The following is a 26,931-nucleotide window of genomic DNA, read 5'->3' on the forward strand; positions in this document are numbered from 1 at the left end:
GTAAAACTTCGTGTTGAGCTGATGTTGAGGCTTTACAAAGCTAGCGTAATCAGACAACAACACTCTCATGGTTGATGGTGACCAACAGGCCGCTTATTTGCCAAAGCCGTAGCACTAGTTAACAGAACTTTGCGATATGTTATCTGTGGATATTATTGATCCTATACTTTTTTTCTAGTTTCGAAATGGTCTCCGACGGTAACTACCATAAAGCTGAATTGATTGCGATCAAGAAAAATTTCACTTTGCGTGTCGACGACGGACCCGCGAGGTCCATCATCAATGAAGGTTCGTTCACATTTAATAATTGGGTTTTCATCATCAATTAATCATCATCATTCAATTAATTCGTGTTTTTTTTGCTAGAAATTATTTTAGTCGAATTGCTATTACTAAGTATACTTGGTGGTAGGGTGGTAGGTTTGTGCAAGCTCGTCTGGGTAAGTATTACCTACTCATCAGATATTCTACCGCAAAACAGCAGTACTTGGTATTGTTATGTTCCGGTTTGAAGGGTGATTGAGCCAGTGTGATTATAGGTATAAGGGACATAACATCTTAGTTCTCAAGGTTGTTGTCGCATTGGTGATGTAAGCGAAGGTTAATATTTCTTACAATGCCAATGTCTACAATATCTACAATGTATGGACGGTGGTGACGCGTTTCCCCCACGAGAACAGTGGGGGTTATGTGGGGCTCGCCGGTGTCCAAGGCGCCGAGTGCGCCACATAAATCTGAATACCCACTAAAAAACCAGCTTGCGCATGCTACCGTGAGCCCTACCGCCACCTTACCTCCTAGCACTACAATATATCCGCCAAACATTGAAATTTCGCCACTCGGACAACATACTAAATCTAGAAATAAAGACCTCGTTAGCTCTACTAGTTTATGCGTGGAAGATGGCACTGGACGGGCAGCTGATATTAAATCGATCCGCTACCCCTGCGATACCTTCGCCTGTATTATACTGCGTACACATCCATACAACCCCCACAAAACCCATCATTGTCATTAAAAGAAATGATCTTCTAGTTTTTCTTTGATTAAAAGAGATTTTAAGAAATTATAATTAGTGTCTCGGAAATTAATCAGCTAATAAATTGTATTTTTAATATAATCGTAGGCAGTAAAGAGTTTCTCCGTCTCGAGAGGCCCATGTTCGTCGGAGGAGTGCCGGAGGACGTCGCTAAGGACGCTTTCAGCAAATGGCACTTGCGTAATATTACCAGCTTCAAAGGTATGTGCGACGTTTCTATATCAAACCTCTATATTCAATATATAAGCATTACATTTACTTATTGACTGTCGAAAAAACTACCACCGGTTCGGAAAAGAAACTACCCTGAACTGAGAAGATTAGTTTCAGACCGGTTAGAACCGGCGAAAGAAACCGATTTTTATTTTATCGTCAAATTTTAAAATTGTTCACAATTTTTTTTGTCATAAAGTGACCGTTTCACTCCTAAGGTGTGCTATTAACTAAGAACATTTGTCTTTGTAAACAGGCTGCCTGAAAGAGGCGTGGATCAACCACAAACGCGTAGACTTCGTAAATGCGGCGCGGACATCGCGCACGCGCGCCGGCTGCGGCGGAGACGAGCCCGCCATGCCCGCTCGACCGCACGCGCTGCAAGAGGACGGCGCGCACGAGCCCGTGAGTACACACACACACACATCACAGAAAGCGGTCGTGTAACGTATTAATCTCCATGACCCTTTTTCTATGAAACTATTTTATAGTTCAACCAAGAGTCAATTTTAAACACATTACTCAAAGTTGAAAGTATAAACGAGGACCGTACTAGCTGTGTACCCCCCAGGACCCGTGCGTGCCCAACCCGTGCGCGCGGGGGGGCCGCTGCGTGCGCGAGGCGGGCTCCCGCTCCGACTACACGTGCCGCTGCCGCGCCGGCACGGCGGGCGCGCAGTGCGAGCTGCGCACCTCCGTCGGTGAGTCCTAAACCTAAAGGCTATTCAATTAAAATCAAACTAAAATCTCAAAGCTACAACTAAATCAGAATATATTACTAACAATCGAGATAAACTTGCAAAAATTCCCTTATAAATATCAATTCAATTCTATTCTATTAATTACAAGTTGATTACGAAATCAACTTGCTTAAATAATGCATTGAACTTGAAGAGCCTGGTGTAATCGTGTGATAAATCTTTCAGGTGGTGCTCCGGTTATCACACAAGTCAAACTCCCTCCACGGAAGCAGATAATCAGCAACGTTCAGGCGTCACCAGGTAATACTATTATTTATAAAAGGTAAACAGTCCGCCACGTACCACCTGATGGTACCGCCGCATATAGACATTGTCGCTGTAAGAAATGCAAACACGCTGGTGGAAAGTAGTATAAATTAAAATAATTATCAATAAACAAAATATTTTTAAAATAAGCATCTGAAGCAATAGGTAAATATTTTAAACAAGTTAATTGTGATATATATATATAAGTAATAATTTTTATTTTCTAATTCCAGCTGCGCCCGCGCAAAAGCAGTACCCGGAAGAAGCGCCAGCGCAACCTTCGACTGGTGGTGCGTGCCGAAAGGTAAATTATTTATAAATTTATATTTTCCAAATTATCCATAAAGACGAAACGAAAAATCCGACATACTCTTAGTTGTCCTCGGCTACAGGCAGCTGGTTCGTGTGATTGTGTGTTTGATAACATAATGACGTCATACATGTTTATGCAAGCTCGTCTCGGTACCACCCAATCATCAGATATTCTACCGCAAAACAGCAATACTTGGTATTGTTGTGTTCCGGTTTGAAGGGTGAGTGAGTCAGTGTAATTACAGACACAAGGGACATAACATCTTAGTTCCCAAGGTTGGTGACGCATTGATAATGTGAGCGATGGTTAACATTTCTTACAATTCCAATGTCTATGGGCGTTGGTGACCACTTACCATCAGGTGGCCCATATGCTCCTCCGCCTACCTGTCCTATAAAAAAACAGCCTCGGTGACAGACAACAGCTGGTTCGTGTTATTTCGTTTGTTGCATTGTATGCACGTTACCATTATAACGCAAACATTCATGGCACGTTTTTTAGGCACTTAATATTTTATTGGAACTAAAATTAGTTCAGTTGAAAACAGTAAATAGTCTTAACGGATCGAAAGCTTCTAATAAAAAATTGTCATGAATGGTACCATCAACGTCATTTACCAAAGTAATGTCTTTTTAGGAAGCCACCCGTGAGTTCATAACGGAGGGCTCATGTCGGAGTCGTCGTCCGGTTCGTGGAGCGCGGTGCTCTGCAAAGGCCTCCGGCACCCCGGGGGGATGTGGAAGAGCTCTGTGCTGCGCTCCCAGGAAAACTAAGAAGAGAAAGGTATATCGTTATAGATTACTTAATAGTAAAATATTTTATTAAAAGGAGTTCTGAAAGAAATGTTTACCCGTCTTGCAGTTTGATTGTCTTCGAAAATATTTAATTTTGGAAATTTTTATTATTAAAAATGTCGAAATGAATCAAAAAGTAAAAAAATATATTTAATTTCCAGATCCGCTTAGTTTGTGCTGACGGTACGAGATACACCAAAGATATAGAAATAGTACGCAAGTGTGCCTGCGGTAAAAAGTGCCCGAGGAACACGCCCTTCATACACTAAACACTCATTCTATTCAAACTAATTTGAACAAAAATTAAATAAAAACATTAGTTAAAGCGTTTGCTCAAGCACACGTGATAGACGTTGAACCTACTTGCTTAAACGTTTCACTGAAACGTTACATACATGAACGTTGTCTATCTGAACTTGAAATTTGACGGTATTGGCGCCCATTTTATTTAAATTTTGGACAAATTCGTTTTTAAAGAATAATTTCATTATTTTGTCTCATTAGTATCACAGTATCACGTATGTGATATATATACGTATCACGATGAATGTTGATAATATTAGAAAGAGACCAATTCAAAAAGCAACGCGTAAAAGCGAGGCGCATTTAGACAGTTTAAATATGAAGCTGCCGTCGTAGACTATTAAACAGATAAAAAATTTAAAAGCGACAATTAATTTATCATTTAACATATTATTTACAAGAATTCAGAAAATCAAAAGCGAATATCAACTTATCAACGAATAATCCATAGACAATAATCGTCCATAGTAAATTTTTAACATTTTTAAATTAAATTTTCGAATACATTATGCCTTCCAGTATAACGGCCTATTGCTTTAATTTTTAAATGAATAACTAAAAATAATAAAAAAGGTCTTTAAGCTATACGCATTCTTACGAAATAACTTCAAATTGGGTAAGAAAAATTGAGATAACTTTTTATATTCATAAAATAAGGTTCCATTTCAATGGGGTAGACATACGGACTATCTCTTATCTGTAACTTTGAGAAAAGCGTCCAGTTAGTCGTCTTTCGCCCTGAAGACGAAGCTAAGCTTGCATACCCACTAAGCTAATAATAACCAGCATCTACCAGGGCCTCTTTCTTTTTCGGAATAGAGATTTTGTAATAGTAACGCCATCGGTTCTACCCTCTATACTCCCAAAGATAAATGTCATTCCATAATTACGTATTGCCAACTCTTAAAACAAAGTATAAAAGAAATAATTCCGCCATATACGTTAGATGCAACTTAAAAGTTTTTCAAACCAATCATATCAATAAATATATTTAATATATTTTGTTTATTTAAGGCTTTAATATATACGTCTAATAGATACGTCATTAATTTATATATATAATAATAATAAATATTGAATTTGAAAGAGATTTTGAACGATGGTTGTAGTTCAAAATCTAAACATTGATTCATACCTGATTTGTAGCTAATTAAATACAACTAACGCGAGGAAACCTGTGTTGAAGTACATTAAAGCCTTATATACAAATTAAAATAGCTACTGTACAAATCATGACCGCAAAATAGTGGCAAAAATGCTAGAAGCATTTCCCCTTTGAATCGCAATTCCGATCCTCTTGGCCTCTGAAAAATTACCCAGCCCACCCAAATACATCTGTTAATCACACTCATTACTTACTCTTAATGAAAGCGGAGACCTATTATATCCAGTCATAAAATATTTATACTAACAAACAAACTTCCCTTTGCGCTTACCTACGCATGCTTATTACACATTGACCCAAAGTTTGCGCAGGTACATTTTTGTTGATTTCGCACGGTGTTATAAAAGCTGGCGTACATTTTGAATGAAATTAAAATATGGATACATTTCTCTGACTTATGGAACTTATTCCATGGATGAAAATCTCGTCTACTTTTGTAATGTTTTGTATTTATGAACTATTAGGTCTAACTTTGTACCCCATTAGAAATAACTAAAGCTTAAATATACTCAACGTTTAGGTAATGCATTTATTGTTTATGCCCCGGAGGCTATTATTTTATCTATATTTTTAATATATCATAGATATGTAAAATGGACTCCAGCTGGTTTTTTTTTTTGTAATTGTGTTTTTAATTAAAATGAAGCAGTGAATTGCAACTTTCACGCCCATTTTACATATTCATGTTGATTTTTTTTTTGTAACGCAAAGTTGCAACTTAATTTTAAACTGCCATAAATTTTACATGAATTTTCTCAAATTTTAATCTTAAACAATATTATGTGTTCATGTAATAATAATATATTTATAATTCTCTAGATGTTTATTGAATATTTTATATCGATAAGTTAGTATTAGGCATACAAATAATAAGTTCCCGCGTTTTTTATATTCTTGCCAGATAAAAAAATGTTTTTCGGCATTTTTTTTTCATTTTTATATAACTTTTAGATCATAATAATAAAAAATTAATAGTAGTTTTTGACTGACGGTTCTTTTGTAAAATATTATAGAATAACATATTTATTGCCGTTTTGTTGCTAAAATCTAGCTTATTTACTGTAAATTGGTAGTTAAGGCTTATTATAGACGAACGATTAATTATTTTATTAGATATATTGAAAGCATTCCGTATTTATTTCTTACCATTGCGATATATTCTTGCAGTAACAGTTGTCAGCGATCTTAATGATATAATTTTTCAGTATTAATAATTCGTTATTGTATGTGAAATCATTATTTACAGTTATATAAAATTAAAAACATTTTTATATAACTGTGTGATCGATTTATCTCTAATGTAAGTTTTATGTGTAAGCTTTAAGTTTCATACGGTCGTGTTTTGTGACAGACGGACAGTGCATGCGCTTTTTATTAATAATTAAAAAGTAATAATATTGTCTATAAACTTTATAATTTATTTGATGTAATAAAGACGATGTTAGATAAAATCGAATTTTATTTGATTAATATAACCCAACCTGCTGCTTAATCAAACATTTTTCTGAATAGGAGTTTTTTGGGGATTTTAGTAACTGCTAAATTTGGCTTTGTGCAAATTCGTCTGGATAGGTACTACCCACTCATCAGATATTCTACCGCAAAACAGTAGTACTGTAATTGTTGTGTTCCAGTTTGAAAGGTGAGTGAGCCAGTTTTATTACAGGAACAAGAGACATAACATCTTTGTTCCCAAGGTTGGTGGCTCATTGGGGATTTAAGCAACGGTTAATATTTCTTACATTGCCCATGTGTATGGGCGTTGGTGACTTACCATCAGATGGCCCAAATGCATGTTCTCCTGAAAGAAAAAGTACGTTTTGAATATTTTACATACAGCAGTGCACCTCCAGTCATGTTCCTGGTCATAGACTCATGTTCAAGTTATTGATGACATCCTATTAGTGGATATTCAACAGGCTTATAGTAATACTTTAAAATTGGTAAATTTAAAGTTAATAATGAAATATTGTATTTAAGTTATTATTTTAAAGGGTTTTAGTTGATTAAAATCACAAGAGTAATATATGTACAACTCAAAAAAATAATGAAACAGCTTTAGCTGTCTCTCTAACTCTAATGCAATAATATTTAATTGTTTATTGTTAATTTTTAAAAATAAAATAAAAATATTCGAAGAAAATACTACTCTTTCAGGGTCATAGGAGTCCCATTATCCTAATATGCCCAGATCCTCTAATAGGTTAAAACCCTTCTTTAATTTAATACTGCTACATGATTCAAGTACCTTCAGCGTACTCGAGTAAACAATTATTTGATTAACTGACAAGGAAAAACAATAAACCCAAGCCATAGATTTAAAATACATTTATTTATTGATTCTTCAATATAATTTGTACGCTTCGCGCGGTCTACACTCCATATTAATACATGAAAAGTTATTAAAACAATTATAATCTATACGTTATATATTACTATACAAAATTATACAACTAAAGAGACGCTTATGTATTAAATTACATAATAAAGATTAACTGACAACCACTTTAATAAACATTATTAATATAATTTAAAATTAAATAGGGTTATGTAACACATATCGAAACAATATTAAGATACAAAAACATTTTAATAAAATTTGTACAAAATCACTAAAAGTTTTTCATTTAAATCGCTAAACTATTTAAATTAAATAAATTTTATTCAAATCTTATTGAAACGTTTATAATTTGTATTACAAGCAAATTGTCATCACTTGACATTCGACACAAACGTGTCAAAAAAACATTGACGTCAATTTTAAGGATTCTTATATATTTTATTCGTGACATTGGCAGAATATTTTGCGCTCGCTCAAATAACATAGATACATGACAGAAAAAAAAGATTCCTATAATTCTAGCAATAATTTCACTAGTGAATTCTGAAATCCTGAAAACAATACTAGAATTCGTCTACGCGTTTTCTTGTGCAAATCGGTTTGCGCAGCAAAGATGCTACATATAGACGAAACGCCGTGTTTTGACTACACAGTAACAAGTTTGAGTCATATTACTATGTGATCGTAAAAACAAATACATTGCGAATTTCCGAGTATTTAACACACCAATGATCAAACAAATTCACTTTGACCTTTAAAAGCTAACTTTTTACCGTTCGCATATACGTAATAAAACTGCGCAAACCGGTTTGCTCAAACAAACGCAAATTTCTTTTTATAAATTAGGGTATGGCCATGATATTTATAATCATAAAAAATAATAATAATAAGTACATATAAGATATACGTTAGTTTTAATGTTGTGATGTCCTTTAGTCGACTATGCAATTGCTATAATTTAATCAAAAACATATTTTTTTAAGATAAAACGAACACTCAACGAACAGAATCTTTGAAACGGATTTGTATATCATGATTTATTAACAATTCACTGGTAATACATAAGTATATATTTAAATATATATTGCGTTCAACATTAAAGTTCCGGATTTTAATCAATAATTTTGTAGCAAATTAATAAATTAATCAATGAAGCCAGAAGTTTGTTAATTAATATTCTAAAGTAATTCTACACAGTAACGGTCTTACTAATGAATGTTTATCGACTGTTTCAACACTGATTTCTTTCTTTCTATCATGTTTGATTTTACATACGTAAGAAGGAGACACAGCATTGTTTAACTGATCACGCCTTGATTTATATGCAAACCGGAGGTTACTTTAAAAATGGATAATTAATTGGTTTTACCGAAGCTTTATCGATAAGTAGAATATCCGACATTATATATATATATATAAATTATTTTATAACAATATAATTTTATATATATATATATATATATTATTATAAAATATTAATTGCAGGAAGCCAATTTGAAACTAAAATAAATAGCCATCGATGGCGCGAAACCACTATCCGTAATCCGCGCTTCATTTCTACACTATTTTAATATGAAAATTCTAATCGCTTATAGATATACGGTTCACCATAGACATAGACATAGACAACGGATAGAAAAGACAAACTGATTAATGTATAAACTATAAACAAGAAACGATTCGTTTTCATTACGGACGGTAGAATTGTCTTCGTAATAGAAAAATCATAGTCGCATGTATCTAACGTAAACTTTAACGGCTAACAGTAACAGTAACAGCCTGTTAAAGTCCCACTGCTGGGCTAAGGCTTCCTCTCCCTTTTTGAGGAGAAGGTTTGGTGCTTATTCCACCACGCTGCTCCAATGCGGGTTGGTAGAATACACATGTGGCAGAATTTCAATGAAATTAGACACATGCAGGTTTCCTCACGATGTTTTCCTTCACCGTCAAGCACGAGATGAATTGTAACCACAAATTAAGCACATGAAAATGGAGTGGTGTTTGCCCGGGTTTGAACCCACGATCATCGGTTAAGATTCACGCGTTCTAACCACTAGGCTAGGCTGGTTATTCGTAACTAGAAAACGATCGATTACTAACGTACAAAAAACGATTCGTTTCATTCGTCTAATATCAATATACCGTCTCGAAATACTTCTGGACTGCCCTTATGGTGTCCAAATGGTTATAGTACTATTATTATAAAGAGACTACGGAATTTCAACCATGAATACTATCAAGCTATAGACGCCACACTTTCAAATGACTGAATAACCGAAGGAGATATGCTTTTCGTCATCTGTGATTCTTCAAAGCCTTCTAAATCATTATCTATGTCTATAGTTTTTATCATGACCTTTCTAATCATTCTAAAGACTTTATTCACACTGCTTTATTATTAAATGCAGCTTTTTATTCAATGCAATTGTTATCAGCCATTAGACGTAAGACTGGACCAGTACTGGCCTGTCTTAGGCTTTAAATTAGTATTCGAATATTCCGTTGAAAAATTTTCAGTAAACGCCCAATGTTTGTTAGTTGTCATAGTTACAATCCCGTGCCTCGGAAAGCACGCAAAGATTACGAGAGCGAAGGAATGAATACGAAGCTTTATGTTTGCTCAGATACTTCCACTAATATATCCTGCGCAGTTGGCCATCATCCAAGCGAATCATTATTTATCATTCTTACATAAATGACTTGTATTTAATATTAAAGCAGTGCGAACATATCAAATCTATGGTTTACCGTACAATACATGCATACACTAGGTCGGTCCGCTCCGAGAATGCGTCCGTGACATTGTCAGTCGGTGAAACGTAACGTTGCAACGAGTTACCTCCCGCGTGTGAGGGGGGAGAGGTGTTACGTAATATATGACGTAACCTAGTAACGTAGCAACGAATACCGCGTGAGAGTGAGAAGACAAGTCTCACGTACTCTATTATAAATCTGTCTGACAACTTGTACGCAAAATCTCACTTTTTTTTTTTTTTTTCAACGGGTAACACACAACACTATCGCATTGTTTGACTTTTATAAATGTGATAATTATTATTTATAGAAAATTAACTGAAATTCAGTTTAAGTGAAAGCGTAAACCAGATGGCGTTGAAAGACAACATCGTTCTAGCCTGATCGAGAGCCAGGGTCGATCAAAACCGGAACCCATTCGCTTAGCGACCAAACCTACCATACAGGATATACAATAATTTCATTAGCTTATATAATACTTTACGGTATATATTCAAATTCTTATATTCTAAGACACTGTTTATTCCCAAACGCTTCATATATATTTATGAATTTAATACATACATATATATACAAAATAAATATATGAAATAATATAATTTATACATAGTTCAATTTTATAGTGATGGCTTATATAAAGATGGTATTCGCGTATATATCTATTAATCACGTACAATATTCTATAATCTATTCCAACCATAAGAGTAAAGACAAATAAACGACTCATTGTCGTTGAATTGACGCGATGTCATTGGTCGACGTGTTGTATAGTCTGTGGTATTCACTATGGATTCGCGAAAGAAGAGTTTTTTTTTATGTCAGCGAAGTTGTTATCGGAAATTTGGAAGTGAAATCAAAGTGTATATAAGTAGCTAAGTGGAACAGTGTCGTGTTATATATAGAGATATATTAATCGAGAACTGTTCGTGGTGTACAATACAGCAGAGCTGTAGCGAATCGCGTGGGATATGTAAATCTATGGGTCGTTTATCTTTACTCTTTTCTCGATTGGAATAAGCTATACAAGGTTTTCGTTCATCACAACGCATATTGTTCATTTTAAAAACGCTTAACCGAAATCTTTTATATACTTGCCGGAAACCATGCACTAGATCATTGCAGCGGTTCTCAATAGTTTCGACTTTAACACTTAATTAATTATACTTTTTAAATATAGTTGTCAAGTGGTCATTATCACCCGTGATGGGTCACAGGTCAGGCATATCGGGCACCATTTTTGGCTGCCTCGTTGGTCTAGTGGCTAGATATAAGACCGCAGACCCCTAGACCCTGAGTTCAAATCCCAGGTCGGGCCAATAAAGAAACTATCGAGCTGTTTCCGTCGAAAGATCTCAGTAGCAGCCTAGAGTCTGGAAGTTGGATGTGAGTACAGTCGCGTGCCTTGGAAAGCACGTCGCATATACTAATTCGCTTCATGGAGAACTCGTATTGCATATTGAGAACCATTGTATGACCTTCACTGTCTCCGTACATCAAGACATAATGAATTACATATATTATATATATATCTTACAAATAAATAACATACAAATTGAAACGTATCAGTCCAAAAATATTTCAATTTTTAATGCCATGTAGCGGCAAAAACAATAGTTAACTTTAGAAAAATAGTTTTTTACACATTTAGTAAGTTAGTTACATCGAATACATTCATTATATACTTTAAATATAAACATTGTTAAGTTGGTGTTTAGTTGAACTACTTTTTTTTAAATTTTCAGGCTTAATAGCTAAAGTGCGACTTGATGGTAAGTGGTCAGCACCGCTCATGGTCATTGGCGCTGTGAGAAATATTCGCTGTAATTCCGCCAAATGTGTTTCCCCACCCAAATTTGAGCATTGTGTTAGAATAATCTCCAAGAGGAGATCTTATCCCAGCAGTGAGACATTCACAGGCTGTTATTTTACTTTTAATCATATTAGATAGGCAGACTGACAAGTCAGCCAACAGCATTGGGAACATAACGTCTTATTACTATATTTTTTTTTATATAAAAGGCGTACGAGCATATGGGCCTGATGGTAAGTGGTCACCAACGCCCATAGACATTGGCATTGTAAGAAATGTTAACCATCGCTTACATCACCAATGCGCCACCAACCTTGGAAACTAAGATGTTATGTCTGTGACGTCTTGTGCCTGTAATTACACTGGCTTACTCACCCTTCAAACCGGAACACAACAATACCAAGTACTGCTGTTTTGCGGTTGAATATATGATAAACACAAACGAGCTTGCACAATGCCCTACCAACAAGCGAAACAAAAACCTTGACATCGACATCTCTTTCTGTCATCATTGATTTGACATAAGCCGGAACGAGACACAGCATCGTTTGACAAATCACCACGAAACAATATTTATAAATAAAGCCAGTAGTTATTATAACAATTTTATCATCTAAAATGTTAATTCTCTTTATATTTCTACAATTTTATCGTTCTTTGTTATAATTACTTTAATAAGCATACCGTTGACTCTAAAATGGGCTTACTAATTAGATTTGCAACGATTCAATATAATCATATAATACAAATTATATATATATGATAACGGGAGAAATATATATGTTTTACGAATATTGCTCAGTATTTGACGGCATTTTTATCCAAACGCTGAGCGTGCTATGGAGCGAGCTATGCTCGGAGTATCTTTGAAGGATAAGATCAGAAATGAGATTATCCGGAAAAGAATCGGAGTCACCGAAATAGCTTTCAAAATTAGCAGGCTGAAGTGACAGTGGGCTGGTCACGTATGTCGTGGGAGCGATGGCCGTTGGAGCAGACGAGTCCTAGAGTGGAGACCGCGGATCGGCAAGCGCAGCGTAGGGCGCCCTCCAGCCAGGTGGACCGACGACCTTACAAAGGTGGCGGGGACCGACTGGATGCGGAAGGCGGAGGGTCGGGAGCTTTGGCGCACCTTGGTTGATTGATTTATCCAAACGAATAACTGATTCCAATGGCACAAGTACATAAAAAAATCTCACCATGATTTTACAATATTGGTCGAAATATAAATTATCTGTGGTGTTCATTGTTGAATTGTGAAAAAATTACATTTCGAATGTCGAATAAATTGTCCAAGTAAATTGAAATGGAATAGTATTGCATTACAAATAATATAAATCTATATATATATATATATATATATTTATCTTATATCTTATGTAATCTTTATTCAACCTGCCGTTGGAACAAACTGTTGTACCGTAACCGTAACAGCCTGTGAATGTCCCACTGCTGGGCTAAAGGCCTCCTCTCCTCTTTTTGAGGAGAAGGTTTGGAGCTTATTCCACCACGCTGCTCCAATGCGGGTTGGTAGAATTCACATGTGGCAGAATTTCAGTGAAATTAGACACATGCAGGTTTCCTCACGATGTTTTCCTTCACCGTAAAGCACGAGATGAATTATAATCACAAATTAAGCACATGAAAATTCAGTGGTGCTTGCCCGGGTTTGAACCCACGATCATCGGTTAAGATTCACGCGTTCTTACCACCGGGCCATCTCGGCTTTTTTTTTTTTTTAAAAAGCCGAGATGGCCCGGTGGTAACTGTTGTATGGTATTGGCAAATACAGAGATAAAGTAAATAGTAACAGCCTGTTACTGTCCCACTGCTGGGCTAAGGCCTAATATATTATTATTATAATACAGAGACAGTATCTGAATATTCATTGCAAATCTAATTAATATCAATTGTAACAGTATACTTTTGCGAGTATAACTACACAACTCTAATACTCTCGTAGTAAATATTTTCCCCTAATTCGTAACCAATTTACATTTATGGAAGAGAATCATGAGCCACTATATATAATTAATTAAATTATATATATATATATATATATTTTTTATTGCAAATTTTGTCCTTAAATATAATACTTATATAGTAAATTCCAATGGCAGGCGGAGTTATTCGGAAGTATATTAAAATGTATATAAGTTGTTAAGGGTAACAGTGTCGTGTTATATATAGAGATGTATTAATCGAGAACTGTTCGTGGTGTACAATACAGCGATAATTGCATGGAATTTGTAAATATCCACTGTAACCATCGGAATGTACTATACAGTTTTATTACATAGCACTAATGACATAAATCTAATTATTATAGCACTTTAAGAAAAGCTTATACGGTATGCTGATTATTAAACTTTATATCAAAGCTGACGAAGCAATATGAAACGGCTAATATTACAACAATGAGGAACGAATATATATAGTATGTGAATAGTTAAATATAATTATAAATATTGTTATTATATAATCGATTGAAAATGTAGTTTATCGGCTATTGTATTTGACTGTAATCTGAAAAGCCAGTGATCGCATTACTCGCATAAATTGTTAACACCATTTAGAAGCCTGAATGTATACGCTGGAAATTTAAAAAGATGTAAGCCTACGCCCAACCATACATCCCTTCTAAGCAACCCTCAGTGGCAGATTTACACATTTAAAAAGTTTTCAACTCTTATCCCTATAACCTCGCACGTAAGAATATTCAATTAAAATTTAAATTAAATTTTCAACCAACGCTTCTTAATAAGTATAATAACTTCTTAGCATTTGTTCCATTTAAAACAAAAAAACTGTATCATGAATTGTTAATAATACATTGGAAGGTAAGAAATAAAGAACATCGGAAAGATGTCTCGAAGACTCCCAAGGCACAAGCCTATTAAATTTGCTAGTAAATCAGCCACTGACCACATTAAAGTATAGTCCAAAGGTAACATTGTTACATTGTTCCTGGTATGTATTAATTCCGGATTCTTGACTCGGATATCACATTAGAAACTATTAACATTATTTAATTATTGCACTTAATTCGGTCAAAACAACCATGACGTTATTGTTATGTTTAATTATGTTAGGTTTTAAACATATCTGCAGCGATAATTAAACAAATGACAATAGCTCTATCGTTGTAAATCAATTTAAATTCACTTTAAATAGAGTCCTTATCGATGGCCGATGATTGAACGTGCACACGGAGAACATTTCACACAACCAATATAGACAGACTCGGTTTCCATCGAAGTGAAGACGGAGAAGAGAATAACCCATACAATACTCATGTTCCACTAGGATTGAGTGGGGATTTCTCTACACAGTTATGTTCTCCCATCTCATACACAATACTTATAAAGCGTCCCGATCACTAATCACAGTCACCGTATATACTGAGGTTAAAATACAACGCGACCAGGCTGTTCACTTTCACGAGCGCACACACCCCGCACAGCACGAGCAGGAGGGCCCTGTCGCGCCACCGAAAGCGCTACATCTGCGGCTCGTAGGCGTCGGGCTCGAGGCGCCGCACGCGCACGCGCTGCCGGTAGTGGTACTCCTTGAGGTAGGCGCGCAGCCGGGCCGGCAGCGGCAGCTGCTCCACGCCTGAAACGTTACTCGGTGGGTTACTGGGCTGGCCCCGATGAAGTCTAGCCGACTAGGTACGAGATATTATCTAACAATAATATATTCAATATTCATAAGTACTTGTAAAAGTCTATTTGAATAAAAATATTTTGATTTTGGTTAGAGCAAGCGTGTGTCCACAACAGCGTGCCACACTCTGATGGAGTGTGCCGCTTGGGGACCTCAGCGCCTGTCCCTAGCGGCCTTAGTCAGTGAAGACCTCTCGCTGCCGAGTGTGATAAACGCCATGCTTGGTAGCGAGAGATGCTGGTTGGAGACGGTCTCCTTCTGCGAAAATGTCATGTCGCAGAAGGAGGCAGCGGAGCGGGAGCGTGAGGAGAGGGCCTCCGCTGACTCGCTTCGCCGAAGAAGACCGGGGAGAAGGCGTCGGCGCTATGCGCATCTTCTCCTCCCGCCCTAAGTGTTGCCGGGGATAGGGGGTCTTTGTACCCTGAGAACCCCCTAAGATTTGGAGGCCTGCAGAAGCGGGCCAACCGTCGGGGCGTCACGGTAGTATGCGCAAGCGATCCCGCGACGCCCCTCGAAAAGGCGGTGTGGGTACCGCTGGTTTTTTAGTGGGTATTCCGGCGCATATTTGGCGCCGGCGAGTCCCACATACCCCCCCACTTCAAGTGGGGGAAACGCGTAAACGCGTTTTTCCAGCGAAAAAAAAAAAAAAAAAGAAAAAAAAAAAAAAAAGCGTGTGTCCACAAGCGATTACTAGGTCATCTTACTATATGTGATACGAGCTGGAAGAGATCAGAGTGGGGAATGCAGAACTAAGAATTACTCGACAAGATAACAGAATGACTGCTACCCGGGACGCTGAAACGTTACTAGCTAGACGGTGGGAGAGTGGGGGGATTAGATGACCACCACCGTCACCTAAAACCAATCCTTGATTTGACAAGGGATGTGAAATAGCGAGGGGTGTGATGGCGAATGGTGAGGGGGTAGTGGTTACCGTCGTAGCTGAGGCGGGAGACGATGGCGGCGCGCGCCAGCTGCTGCAGCGAGAAGGGCGCGGTGCGCGGCAGCGGCGCCGTCAGCATCGGCTCGAAGAACATCACGCACGCGGGGTCCTGCTGGGGGGCCACGAGGTGTTAGAACTGCATTTGACCATAGCCAATCTTGTCATAGAGGGAGTACAGATAAGTAAAGAACTTTGACCTTGAGTGATACAATATCATTGATCAAGATCCAAATAGTCTGTGGTATTCAGCGTGAAAAAGTTGTTATCGAAACTTTGGGATAAAATCATCAGTAATGTGAAATGGTGTTGTATTAATCGAGAATTGTTTGTGGTGATTATATCGCATGGAATACGTAAACATAAGGTTTGTTTATCTTTACTCCTTCTTAAATTGAAATATATAAATTATAGCGGCTGATACACCAAATAAATATTTAATATGCATGCAATAATAACATGTACAATGAAAATGTCACATTAATGGTCTAAATATAACCATCTACCGAAACGCGCTGCACATTCTGGTTATGAGTCTTATGTTATAGACCGTACGCAGGTCCGGTCACCTTGTAGTGTTCTATGAGGCCGGTGACGGTGGGCGCGGCGAACACGGCGGGGTCGTGCGAGTCGAAGCTGAACCGGTGCTGGTAGTGCTCGATGCGCGCGTGCAGCGAGCGACCGTACTTGCGGAACGACACCGAGAACAGATGCTCCTCCTGGGCCGAGTCGCGGAGAAGGAACGTGCCTGGAAACACATTATACACTTATTTAATTATCTGTCGGTTAAAGTTGAGTACTCGAGATGGCCCAGTGGTAAGAACGCGTTGTATCGTTGGTTCAAACCCTGGCAAGTACCACTGACTTTTCATGTGCTTAATTTGTGATTATAATTCATCTCGTGCTATACAGTGAAGGAAAACATCGTGAGGAAACCTGCATGTGTCCAAATTCACTGAAATTCTGCCACAAGTGTATTCCACCAGCCCGCATTGGAGCAGGATGGTAGAATAAGCTCCATACCTTCTCCTCAAAAAGGGAGAGGAGGCCTTAGCCCAGCAGTGGGACATTAACAGGCTGTTACTGTTAAGGTCGTCAATGCGCCACCAATCTTGATAACTAAGTTAGACTGGCTCACTCACCCTTTTAAAAACGGAACGCAACAATACTGCTGCTTACCCGTAGAATATCTGATGCGTGGGCGGTACCTACCCAGACGGGTTTGCAAAACCCTACCACCAAGTGAAAACGACTGCAATCATCTGGACTTAATTAAATTAAACTAAAAATAATTATGTAACGTGGTAATACCTTCGGGTTTGTTGTCAAGCAGACGTTCCGCCTCGTACCTGTCCATCTTCCCCCAGTAGAACGAGCAGGCAGTTATTTCCTGCAAATCCGGTACCAGACAATGCTTGTAATCGACCTGTAAATAAAAAAAAAATATAACTATTATATATTAACTATACAAATGTCCCAGCATCGCACCATCAACGACCATAGACATTGGCGTTGTTAGAAATATTATCCGTTTGTGCCGTCAGCACATCGCCTTTTTAGTTGTACTCCATATTTGACACGATGACGAAATCATAACAATTTCTTATAAGATTATTATAATGTATCGATCAGTCAGTACAGGGCACTCAAACAATTGTGACGTGTCTTAAATAAAAATATATTATTTCTTCGGTCGGTGAGTATTGGCTAGCCTCATACCTGGATCCGTCTCAGAATAATAAACGTCAGTATCTCAAGGCCCAGTATGGCCCAGTGGTAAGAACGCGTGAATCTTAACCGATGATCGTGGGTTCAAACCCGGGCAAGCACCACTGAATGTTCATGTGCTTAATTTCTGTTTATAATTCATCTCATGCTTTTCGGTGAAGGAAAACATCGTGAGAAAACCTGCATGTGTCTAATTTCATCGAAATTCTGCCACATGTGTATTCCACCAACCCGCATTGGAACAGCGTGGTGGAATAAGCTCCAAACTTTCTCCTCAAAATGAGGAGAGGAGGCCTTAGCCCAGCAGTGGGACATTTACAGGCTGTTACTTACTCACAGTATCTCAAGATTAGTCTACACGCTAAATTAAATCGCCAATGCGATGCTTGGGAACAATGTCTCGCTATGGCTCGCTCACCCTTCCAACCGGAACATAACAATACCAAGTATTGCTACTTGGTGGTAGAATATGTGATAAGTGAGTGTACAATGTACGGTACCTGTGTGTGCACGGTGGTGAGTGGCGGCGGCAGGGGCTGGTGCGCGAGGGGGGGCCCACGGATCAGTAACGCGCGCAGCTCGCCACCGCAGACCACCTGGAATAAACATTGTTTTTTATAATTAACTATTAACAATAACAAATATATTTAAAAAACAATTCCCTTTCGTTTTATTAATTACTATAATTAATTACAGGAGGAGTCAAGAAAAAAACCTACGATGCACATTTTCCATGCGGTATACAGAGATCTGTTTTATTATTGTATAATACTACTTCGTTGGTCTAATGCCTTGATATAAGGCCGCAGACCCGGAGGTAATGGGTTCAATTCCTAGGTCGGGCCAATAAAAAGTTATTGGCGTCAGAAAATTCTCAGTAGCGGCCCGGAGTCTGGAAGTTGGAAGTGTGTACACTCCCGTGCCTCGGAAAACACGTTAAACCGTTGGTCCTGCGCCCGAACTCTTTCCGGTCGTGTCGGATTGCCGTCCCATCGGATTATGAGAGTTAGGGAATAGAGAGTGCACCTGTGTTTGCGCACACACTTGTGCACTGTAATATCTCCTGCGCAGTTGGCTGATCTCTATATTATAGACTATCAAGTCTATATATTAATCCTGTCATTTATATGAAACCATTTTATTAACTGATAGAATGATCTATAATTTTATAAAAATAATATATATAATTATTTATATAAATGGCTGCTTACCTGGAAACGCCTGATGGAGGGATCGTTCGCCTGAGCCAGTTCCGCCCGCCTGCCCTCTTGTAAGGCCTCACTCTCGCTTGAAAAATAATATTAAGCAAATAAGCAAACTTTAAGCTCGACGATCGATGAGATTTAAGCGATCACTTATAAATAGAAAATAATTTGATTTTTTTATTCAATTAACTTTGACAAGAAAAATATATTCTTGTTATATAATAATATCTTATTATTATTATTAATATTTATTGTTCAGACAAACACGGTGCTGACGACATAAATAATTGTTATAGGTAGAGAGTTTTATGAGTCTGTGTGTACATGTATGTGTGCTTGTTGTACGTGCGCGTGTGCGTGCACGTCTGCGTACGCGTGTGAACGTGAACGTGTGAATGTGCGTGTACGTTTTTATGTATGTGAGTATGATAATTATTTTAAATATAATTAATTAAATCGTAACAACGAGCCATTAGACATTATTACGTGAATTTTTTTATATATATATTTCCGGGAGGGCAAATTACTACCCCACCTGATGGTAAGTGGTAGTAGAGTCCAAACGCGACGACGGCCAGTGCAGTCTTTTTTTTATATAATAGAAAGGCGGACGAGCATATGGGCCACCTGATGGTAAGTGGTCACCAAACGCACTTAGACATTGGTATTGTAAGAAATGTTAACCATCGCTTACATCACCAATGCGCCACCAACCGTGGGAACTAAGATGTTATATCCCTTGTGCCTGTAATTACACTGGCTCACTCACCCTTCAAACCGGAACACAACAATACCAAGTACTGCTGTTTTGCGGTAGAATATCTGATAAGTGGGTGGTACCTACCCAGACGAGCTTGCACAAAGCCCTACCCACCAGTAAAAGAAGTCGGGAAGAATGTACTGTACTAGCCGCCCCCGTCTTGTACTTAATGTATATATAAATAAATACATTATATACTCACCGAGGCGCCACTGACAGTACATACACTTCAGCGGTGGGCTCTCCAATCTCTCTATTCGTATCTGTGTCTGGAAATAAAACAATATCATTAATATCCATTACAAAAACCAAAAAATTTTGTGTCTCTGTCGCTCCCTTGCATTCGGTGCTCACCTACGTACGTGTCAGAAGCGCTTTTTTTATTGTATTACGTAGCAAGGGGGCCGCCTGATGGTAAGTGGTTACCACCGCTTATCCACTTCATGCAATTTTATTAACATTTTTTTCTCCATTGAATAACGGTCGAACTAAGACTACTGCGGGACCTCTAATAAAAATTGCGAAACTGAGTTAAATATAAAAGTTTTTTTTTATATATGTTTAAAAGAAATCAGCTGAATAAATGGATTGGTTATTTGTTTAAAGGTTTTTAAGATTTTTACACCGTAACTCGAAGATGTATAAGCGAAATACCACAAGATCTCCTAAACTGTCCGCCTGATTGACTTGAAATTTGTCACAGTTACTCCTTCCCTGACGTAGACGCTAACCAAGAACGGACTGTACGAAAATCCTATCCAAAATACATTTTTCTTATTAGCTAAGTATTCATAAAATTAATCAGTGTAGTACTAAAGATATTAGTTAAAATAATTTTGTTTCTCCGCGGTATTATCTATGGCTCTGTCTTATCTTGTCTATGGTTCAATTTAAGTTTTTAATGCGCATGCATTTTTCTAACACAAGTTACCTGTGTTAATGACAATGGCATCCAATTCACGTCGGAGGTCCCTCGCGCCCAGCGTTAGAACTGCAGCCAATCTGTAATTAGAAAAAAAAACCTATATTATTATTTTTATAAAACATTAAGCTGATCGGCAAATATGTCACGAGTAGTGGAAGTGGTAGGATGGTAAGTGGTCACCGTCCCATAGGCATCAAAGAAATATTAACCCATTCAATACTGAGTATTGGCGTTTGACGGTAGCATATGTGGTACCTACCCAGAAGTGGCGCACAAAGCCCTGCTTCCAAGGGATATCTATGTATATTCGTGTAGCTCACCGGTCGTCGTGGCAGGCGTCGCTGACGCGCCTGTAGGCGGTACACACGCAGGCCGGCCGCCGCCACCTGCGACGCCGACACGCGCACTCCCTCGCACTCCATCTTTGATATTATAATTATTTCAAACAACAATTGTATTTATAGTAATTAATATACAATTTTATTTTGTATCTATTTGTCCTGAGTCTGGGTGTAATTATCTGTATAATATGGTTGGTGGATGCTTGCCGTTCACGCTAAAGGTTGTTGGTTCGATTCCCACCCAGCACAGACATTTGTGTGCATGAACATGTCTGTTTGTACTGAGTCTGGGTGTAATTATCTATATAAATATGTATTTACAAAAAAAAAAGCAGTACATGTAGTATATCAGTTGTCTGGTTTCCATAGTACGAGCTCTGCTTAGTTCGGGATCAGATGGCCGTGTGTGAATAATGTCCCAGGATATTAATATACAATTAACGCTTACACGATATTTATTTAGCCTGATATTTTAATTATAATAAGATGTTAATCTTAGTTAATTATTGAACCAAACCAACGACAACGGAGACATTTCGTTTTACTTAATCTGTGCGAGTACAGCTGGTACAGCTGGTGATATATCGGTGTGATCAATGCGCATGCGCAATGAACTTATGAGTTAACTGATATTTGTATGGCATCACGATTAACTTCACTAAAAGCGATGTTTTCATTCCATACAAATCGAAATTAATGTAAACGATATCGAATAAGCTAATCGACTCGTAGCTTTTTTGATGAATTAATAATTATAATTGATCCCAAGGGCGAACCCTTCTGCTGTTTATAATACAAGTTTAAAACGATATCTTGAATCTTAACCGATGATCGTGGGTTCAAACCCGGGCGAGCACCACTGAATGTTTATGTAGTTAATTTGTGATTATAATTCATCTCGTGCTTGACGGTGAATCGAAACATCGTGAGGAAACCTGCATGTGTCGAATTTCATTGAAATTCTGCCACATGTGTATTCTACCAATTCGCATCGGAGCAGCGTGGTGGAATAAGCTCCAGACCTTCTCCTCAAAAGGGGGAGGGAAGTTGCCTAAACACGCTAAGATATACAATATGACAGATTCAACACAAGTCTCCTCACGAAGTTTCACAACTGAGCACAGAATCAATTATAAGCTCATATTAACTAAGCATAAACATAAATAAGTGATGTCTGGATTTCCCAAATTCTAACCAGCGATTATTTTATATTTAATTATATTAAATTTATTCTGGGCCTTAGCCCAGCAGTGGGACATTAACAGGCTGTCACTGTAAACGATAACCTACCTGTCGGTGACGGCGCTCACGTAGCGGTGCACGCTGCTCGGCGACTCCGCGTACCTGCGTCTCTCCCACGCGCCGCAACCGCACGTGCATTCGCCGCCTGAGGGGAAAAGTTTTGTTTGTTTGTACTCGATAAACTCTAAAACTGCTGGGCCAATTTTAATAATTCTTTCACCATTAGAAAGTTACTTTATCCAGAAATAACATAGGCTATAATTTATTTCAATAATAATGTTTTGTGTTCCGGTTTGAAGGGTGAGTGAGCCAGTGTAACTACAGGCACAAGGGACATAACATCTAAGTTCCCAAGGTTTGTGGCGCATTGACATTGTAAGGGATTAACAATTCTTAATGCGCTAATACCACTGGCCAGTCTACCTGCCTAATACGATAAAAATCTAAGCAAACAACAAACATCCCATGAATATCCCATTGCTTGCTCAAGGCCTTTTCTCCTTTTGACAAGGTTGGGAATTTATTTCACCACGCTCCTCAATGAGGGTTGATAATATAATACACATATGGCAGAATATTAACGAAATTAGTATTTTCCTTCACTGCCGAGCACTAGCACATTAAAATTCAGTGTTGCTTGCCTGGGCTTGAAGCCGATTATCGGTTCAGAACCACGCAATTCAACCAAGTGCCATATCGGGGCCCGATATGGCCCATGGTGACCCATAGTACTTGGCAAAAACTATATAATAAACAATATTTATGGCACTCACTCTTTCTCGATGTCTGTTGACCCATGTTGCAAGCGATCCTCTCTACAATGAGTAGTTCGTCCGGCGAACTATCATCTGAAACGATACAAGATATTTGTAATTAATAAGTGTTCGCTGCGTGTTAGGTAAGGGGGGGAGGTGTTAGTGTTGGGAAGGGTTGTTATAAAAAAGTAGCCAATGTCCTTCCTCGGGGTTCAAGCTAACCGAGCTTGCGTACAAATTTCATCAAAATCGGTTTAGTGGTATAACCGTAAAACCAAAGTGGGCTAAGTCTAGGGCTAAATAGCCTAAGAAATGATAGCAAGCATGGCTTTGCTCTACGCTTACTGAACACAGCCGAGTGTGGGCTTTGATTAAAGTCTCTCCCTTGAAAGAGATGCCAATTGCGCACACACCGCACGAAAGTTAAAACACTGCAAACCTATATTGGCCTGCACCTGCTGCATTTTTTTTTTTTTTTAAAGAATAGGAAGGTGGACGAGCATATGGGCCACCTGATGGTAAGTGGTCACCAAACGCCCTTAGACATTGGCATTGTAAGGAATGTCAACCATCGCTTATAGCCAATGCGCCACCAACCTTGGGAACTAAGATTTTATGTCCCTTGTGCCTGTAATTACACTGGCTCACTCACCCTTCAAACCGGAACACAACAATATCAAGTATTGCTGTTTTGCGGTAGAATATCTGGTGAGTGGGTGGTACCTACCCAGACGAGCTTGCACAAAGCCCTACCACCAGTGTAATAGCCATACCTGAGACCAGGCTACACAGCAATATATCAATATGGATGTCCAATCTTTTTAGCGTCTGAACATAAAGCCTTACTAATGAATAAAATAAAACTATTTATAGAATATATCAACAAATTACATAACGCTACCTACATTTTCCAGTACGTCTTTACCACCAGTATAACATAAGTCACACGACACAACATATAAAATAATCAAACGAGCTTATCTGGTTGAGTAGAGACTATGAATTGTAACTTTCTCATAATTTTTTTAGTCACCAATGAGTAATCGTACTTTGGGATTACTTGCAACTTCAAAAATAAACTTCTCATTATTAAACAAGATTTAAACTCTAAAATACTATTTATGAAGGTGTATTTTCCTCTGTCAACGATAACAAACATCGGTGTATCAATTTTATTCTTTATATAGATATCAATAAGACTCATATTCATATGAATCACGTCTGTATACATTTCGAACTAAATTAGAACAATTAGAACAAATTAAAACGGCAAATTTGTTAGTTACATAGAACTGTATCATGACTCAAATTCATTGAAGTTCTTTTCAATTGAATGAATGAATGAATAAATAATTTTCAATTTTTATTATTTACAAAAAAAAATACAATATATTATTAATATTAAAACTTTTAAAACTTACATAATGTGAATATATTGTATAAGTTGTTATATAAAAAAAAAATATATTTATAATTCGATATATTTCTAAGCAAAAATGTAATCTCAAATTGCTTGAATTAACATAAGCACCATTTTCTACACAAAAAGACAGAAGGATGCATATCACTTGGTGGTAGGGCTTTATGCACGCACAGGGGACGTAACATCTTAGTTCTCAAGGTTGATGGCCTATTGGCTATGGAATCAACTGAAAAAGGTGATCCAGAAGTCATATCAGAGAAATTAAGAGACTGCATCACATTAGATACTTAGTAAAATAATAATTATCTTGAAAAAGTAAGTTTTATGCTTATGTTGAGTTAAAAATAGTGATAATATTATACTGTCCACATTTATACACTTCAGTTTATAAATTTTTACTTAAATTTAGTTTTTAAGGTTATAATACTAAGCTCACTTGATGGAAAGTGACTATGTCCATACAATGACATCAGTGACACTGGAGGGCTTACACATATGTTGCCGGCCTTTAAGAAGCCTTACTCACGAAAACTAAACAGTGCCACAGTAGAGCTGTATTGAAGTCACCACAAACATCACAATAGACATTAGAATATTTTCCAATTAGTATTCAATATTTTATACACAATTATCTCTTTGAAATGTTTTTTTTTTATTTAATAGTTGTAGTTCATCATCATAATTACACACCTAATGTACTTATACATCCTATTAATATTATTAATGTGAAAATTTGTGATCTTTGTTACTCTTTCATGCAATAACTACTAAACAAATTTGGATTAAATTTGGAATATAGATAGCTTATGCGACTTAACACCGAGGCTACCTAACACTTGCCCTCCTCCATTCTCATGCATGTGTAGCAGCAAACTGAAGTTAGAATATTATATATATTCAACTTAAGTACCAAATTACATACTAATATATATAACAGTGAAATGGAATATATAGAAAGGTCTAATGATGCAATTTGTCAAATTTATTATGTGCAGAAATAAAAAAATAAATTAACTGGGCTGTCTTATGTTAATTTGTTGCCAAAACGAAATGGCATAGCCAGTATTGAATATTATATGATATATAATATCAAGTATCTTAGCTTTTATATAACTTGGAACACCGCATTTGATTATAAGTATTACTAGAAATTTTAATTGAGCAAGTACGATGAAAAAAGAACGTTTTTCTTTTTAAAGAAATTAGTTTAATGAGTGGAGCTGCCTCTATTACTAAGTAAAAAATAGGATTATAACTGTAAATGGTAACAAAAACATATCAAGTTCGACCGTATACCATTTTTAAACATGTTATGACAAGTTCAATAACCTTAATTCATTGTGAAATCTTCGTAAGTAGCATAGATGTAACATCGATGTCTAAAATAATAATTTAACCGCTACAATCCTCTTAAATAGATATTAATTAACACCTATAAAAAAATAAACAAATTCTATTAAATCAATGGCAGCCATCTTGGAATGAACATGAGCTATTTTCATGCAATAAGGTTTATCGATTAACAATAATTCCACTTACGTCTGATTATTTGTTTGTTTCTGGGTCGTAAAATTTTTCGTTTTCGATATAATTTCACAATATCGTTTTAAGTTATTCGGAGATTTTCATTCATTTCTAATATCACCTTATAACACAACTAGGGAGTAATATTTTGACACAATAATAAATCACATTATTTTATGGCACTAAACACATGCTATTTACACATTAACAACAAAAATATATTATTTTTTATAATAAATAGCACGCAGAGAATATACGCAATTACTAAGTCGGTGACATTTTGTTTGAAAACGTTCCGAATGTTTTGATCTATTAACAAAACTATGTACTTGTTAAATTTATATTTTATTAATAGCTCTATGAGATTCGATATATTATTTAGTTAATAAATTTAATACAAAATTATGAATACATTCAAAATTCATTATAAATGACGATTACTGTATATTATGTTTGTATAAATAAATTTTATAGTTTTATGCATAGCACTAACTTTAACGTAAGTTGAAACGTAGTTTCTTTTGTTGTTAATATTATATATAAAAAAAATATTAAAAATTCCATCTGTATTTTAAACGAGTTAATAGGTTAAATTATTATAAATAATGTTTAATTACACATTCCTTTACTCACATGATTTCTTGTTTATTTCAAATTTTTTTATTCGGGTAATAAAGGAAATT

At 36.8% G+C, this 26,931-nt stretch overlaps 2 protein-coding genes across 3 annotated transcripts in view; one reads left to right on the forward strand and one right to left on the reverse strand.

The window, feature by feature from the left end:
* Positions 1-6,279, forward strand: part of LOC126779439 (protein slit) — a 127,357-nt gene extending 121,078 nt beyond the window's left edge. The window contains exons 31-38 of the mRNA XM_050503367.1: positions 179-288; positions 1,127-1,240; positions 1,509-1,657; positions 1,824-1,953; positions 2,179-2,253; positions 2,493-2,563; positions 3,209-3,355; positions 3,528-6,279. Of these exons, the coding sequence (XP_050359324.1) occupies positions 179-288; positions 1,127-1,240; positions 1,509-1,657; positions 1,824-1,953; positions 2,179-2,253; positions 2,493-2,563; positions 3,209-3,355; positions 3,528-3,635 (904 nt within the window). The 3' untranslated portion in view covers positions 3,636-6,279. The remainder of the gene's footprint in view (positions 1-178; positions 289-1,126; positions 1,241-1,508; positions 1,658-1,823; positions 1,954-2,178; positions 2,254-2,492; positions 2,564-3,208; positions 3,356-3,527) is intronic.
* An 868-nt stretch (positions 6,280-7,147) lies between these two features.
* Positions 7,148-26,525, reverse strand: LOC126779599 (cytokine-inducible SH2-containing protein-like). 2 transcript variants are annotated; one of them, XM_050503737.1, is made up of 12 exons: positions 26,264-26,525; positions 23,320-23,394; positions 22,595-22,691; positions 21,284-21,385; positions 20,970-21,040; positions 20,241-20,307; positions 19,285-19,360; positions 18,574-18,669; positions 17,657-17,771; positions 16,915-17,093; positions 16,340-16,457; positions 7,148-15,354 (listed from the first exon to the last, which is right to left on the reverse strand). In XM_050503737.1, exons 2-12 carry the CDS (start codon positions 23,342-23,344, stop codon positions 15,239-15,241), a joined length of 1,062 nt encoding a protein of 353 aa, XP_050359694.1. In that variant the 5' UTR covers positions 23,345-23,394; positions 26,264-26,525; the 3' UTR covers positions 7,148-15,238. The 2 variants fall into 2 exon arrangements, with proteins under 2 accessions (XP_050359694.1, XP_050359693.1); XM_050503736.1 differs by having other exon boundaries at positions 16,340-16,460.
* Positions 26,526-26,931: the final 406 nt, after the last annotated feature.

Source organism: Nymphalis io, chromosome 29 (assembly GCF_905147045.1).
Source record: "Nymphalis io chromosome 29, ilAglIoxx1.1, whole genome shotgun sequence".
Lineage (NCBI taxonomy): Eukaryota > Metazoa > Arthropoda > Insecta > Lepidoptera > Nymphalidae > Nymphalis > Nymphalis io.

Excerpts from the sequence above, each read along its gene's own strand:
- LOC126779599 (XM_050503736.1), bottom strand. The coding sequence starts at position 23,344 with ATGGGTCAACAGACATCGAGAAAGA. Across the intron at positions 22,692-23,319 it reads TCAACAGACATCGAGAAAGA|GCGGCGAATGCACGTGCGGT; the intron begins GTGAGTGCCATA and ends TTTTCCCCTCAG. Across the intron at positions 15,355-16,339 it reads CTCCCGCCTCAGCTACGACG|GCGTGGAGCAGCTGCCGCTG; the intron begins GTAACCACTACC and ends GTAACGTTTCAG.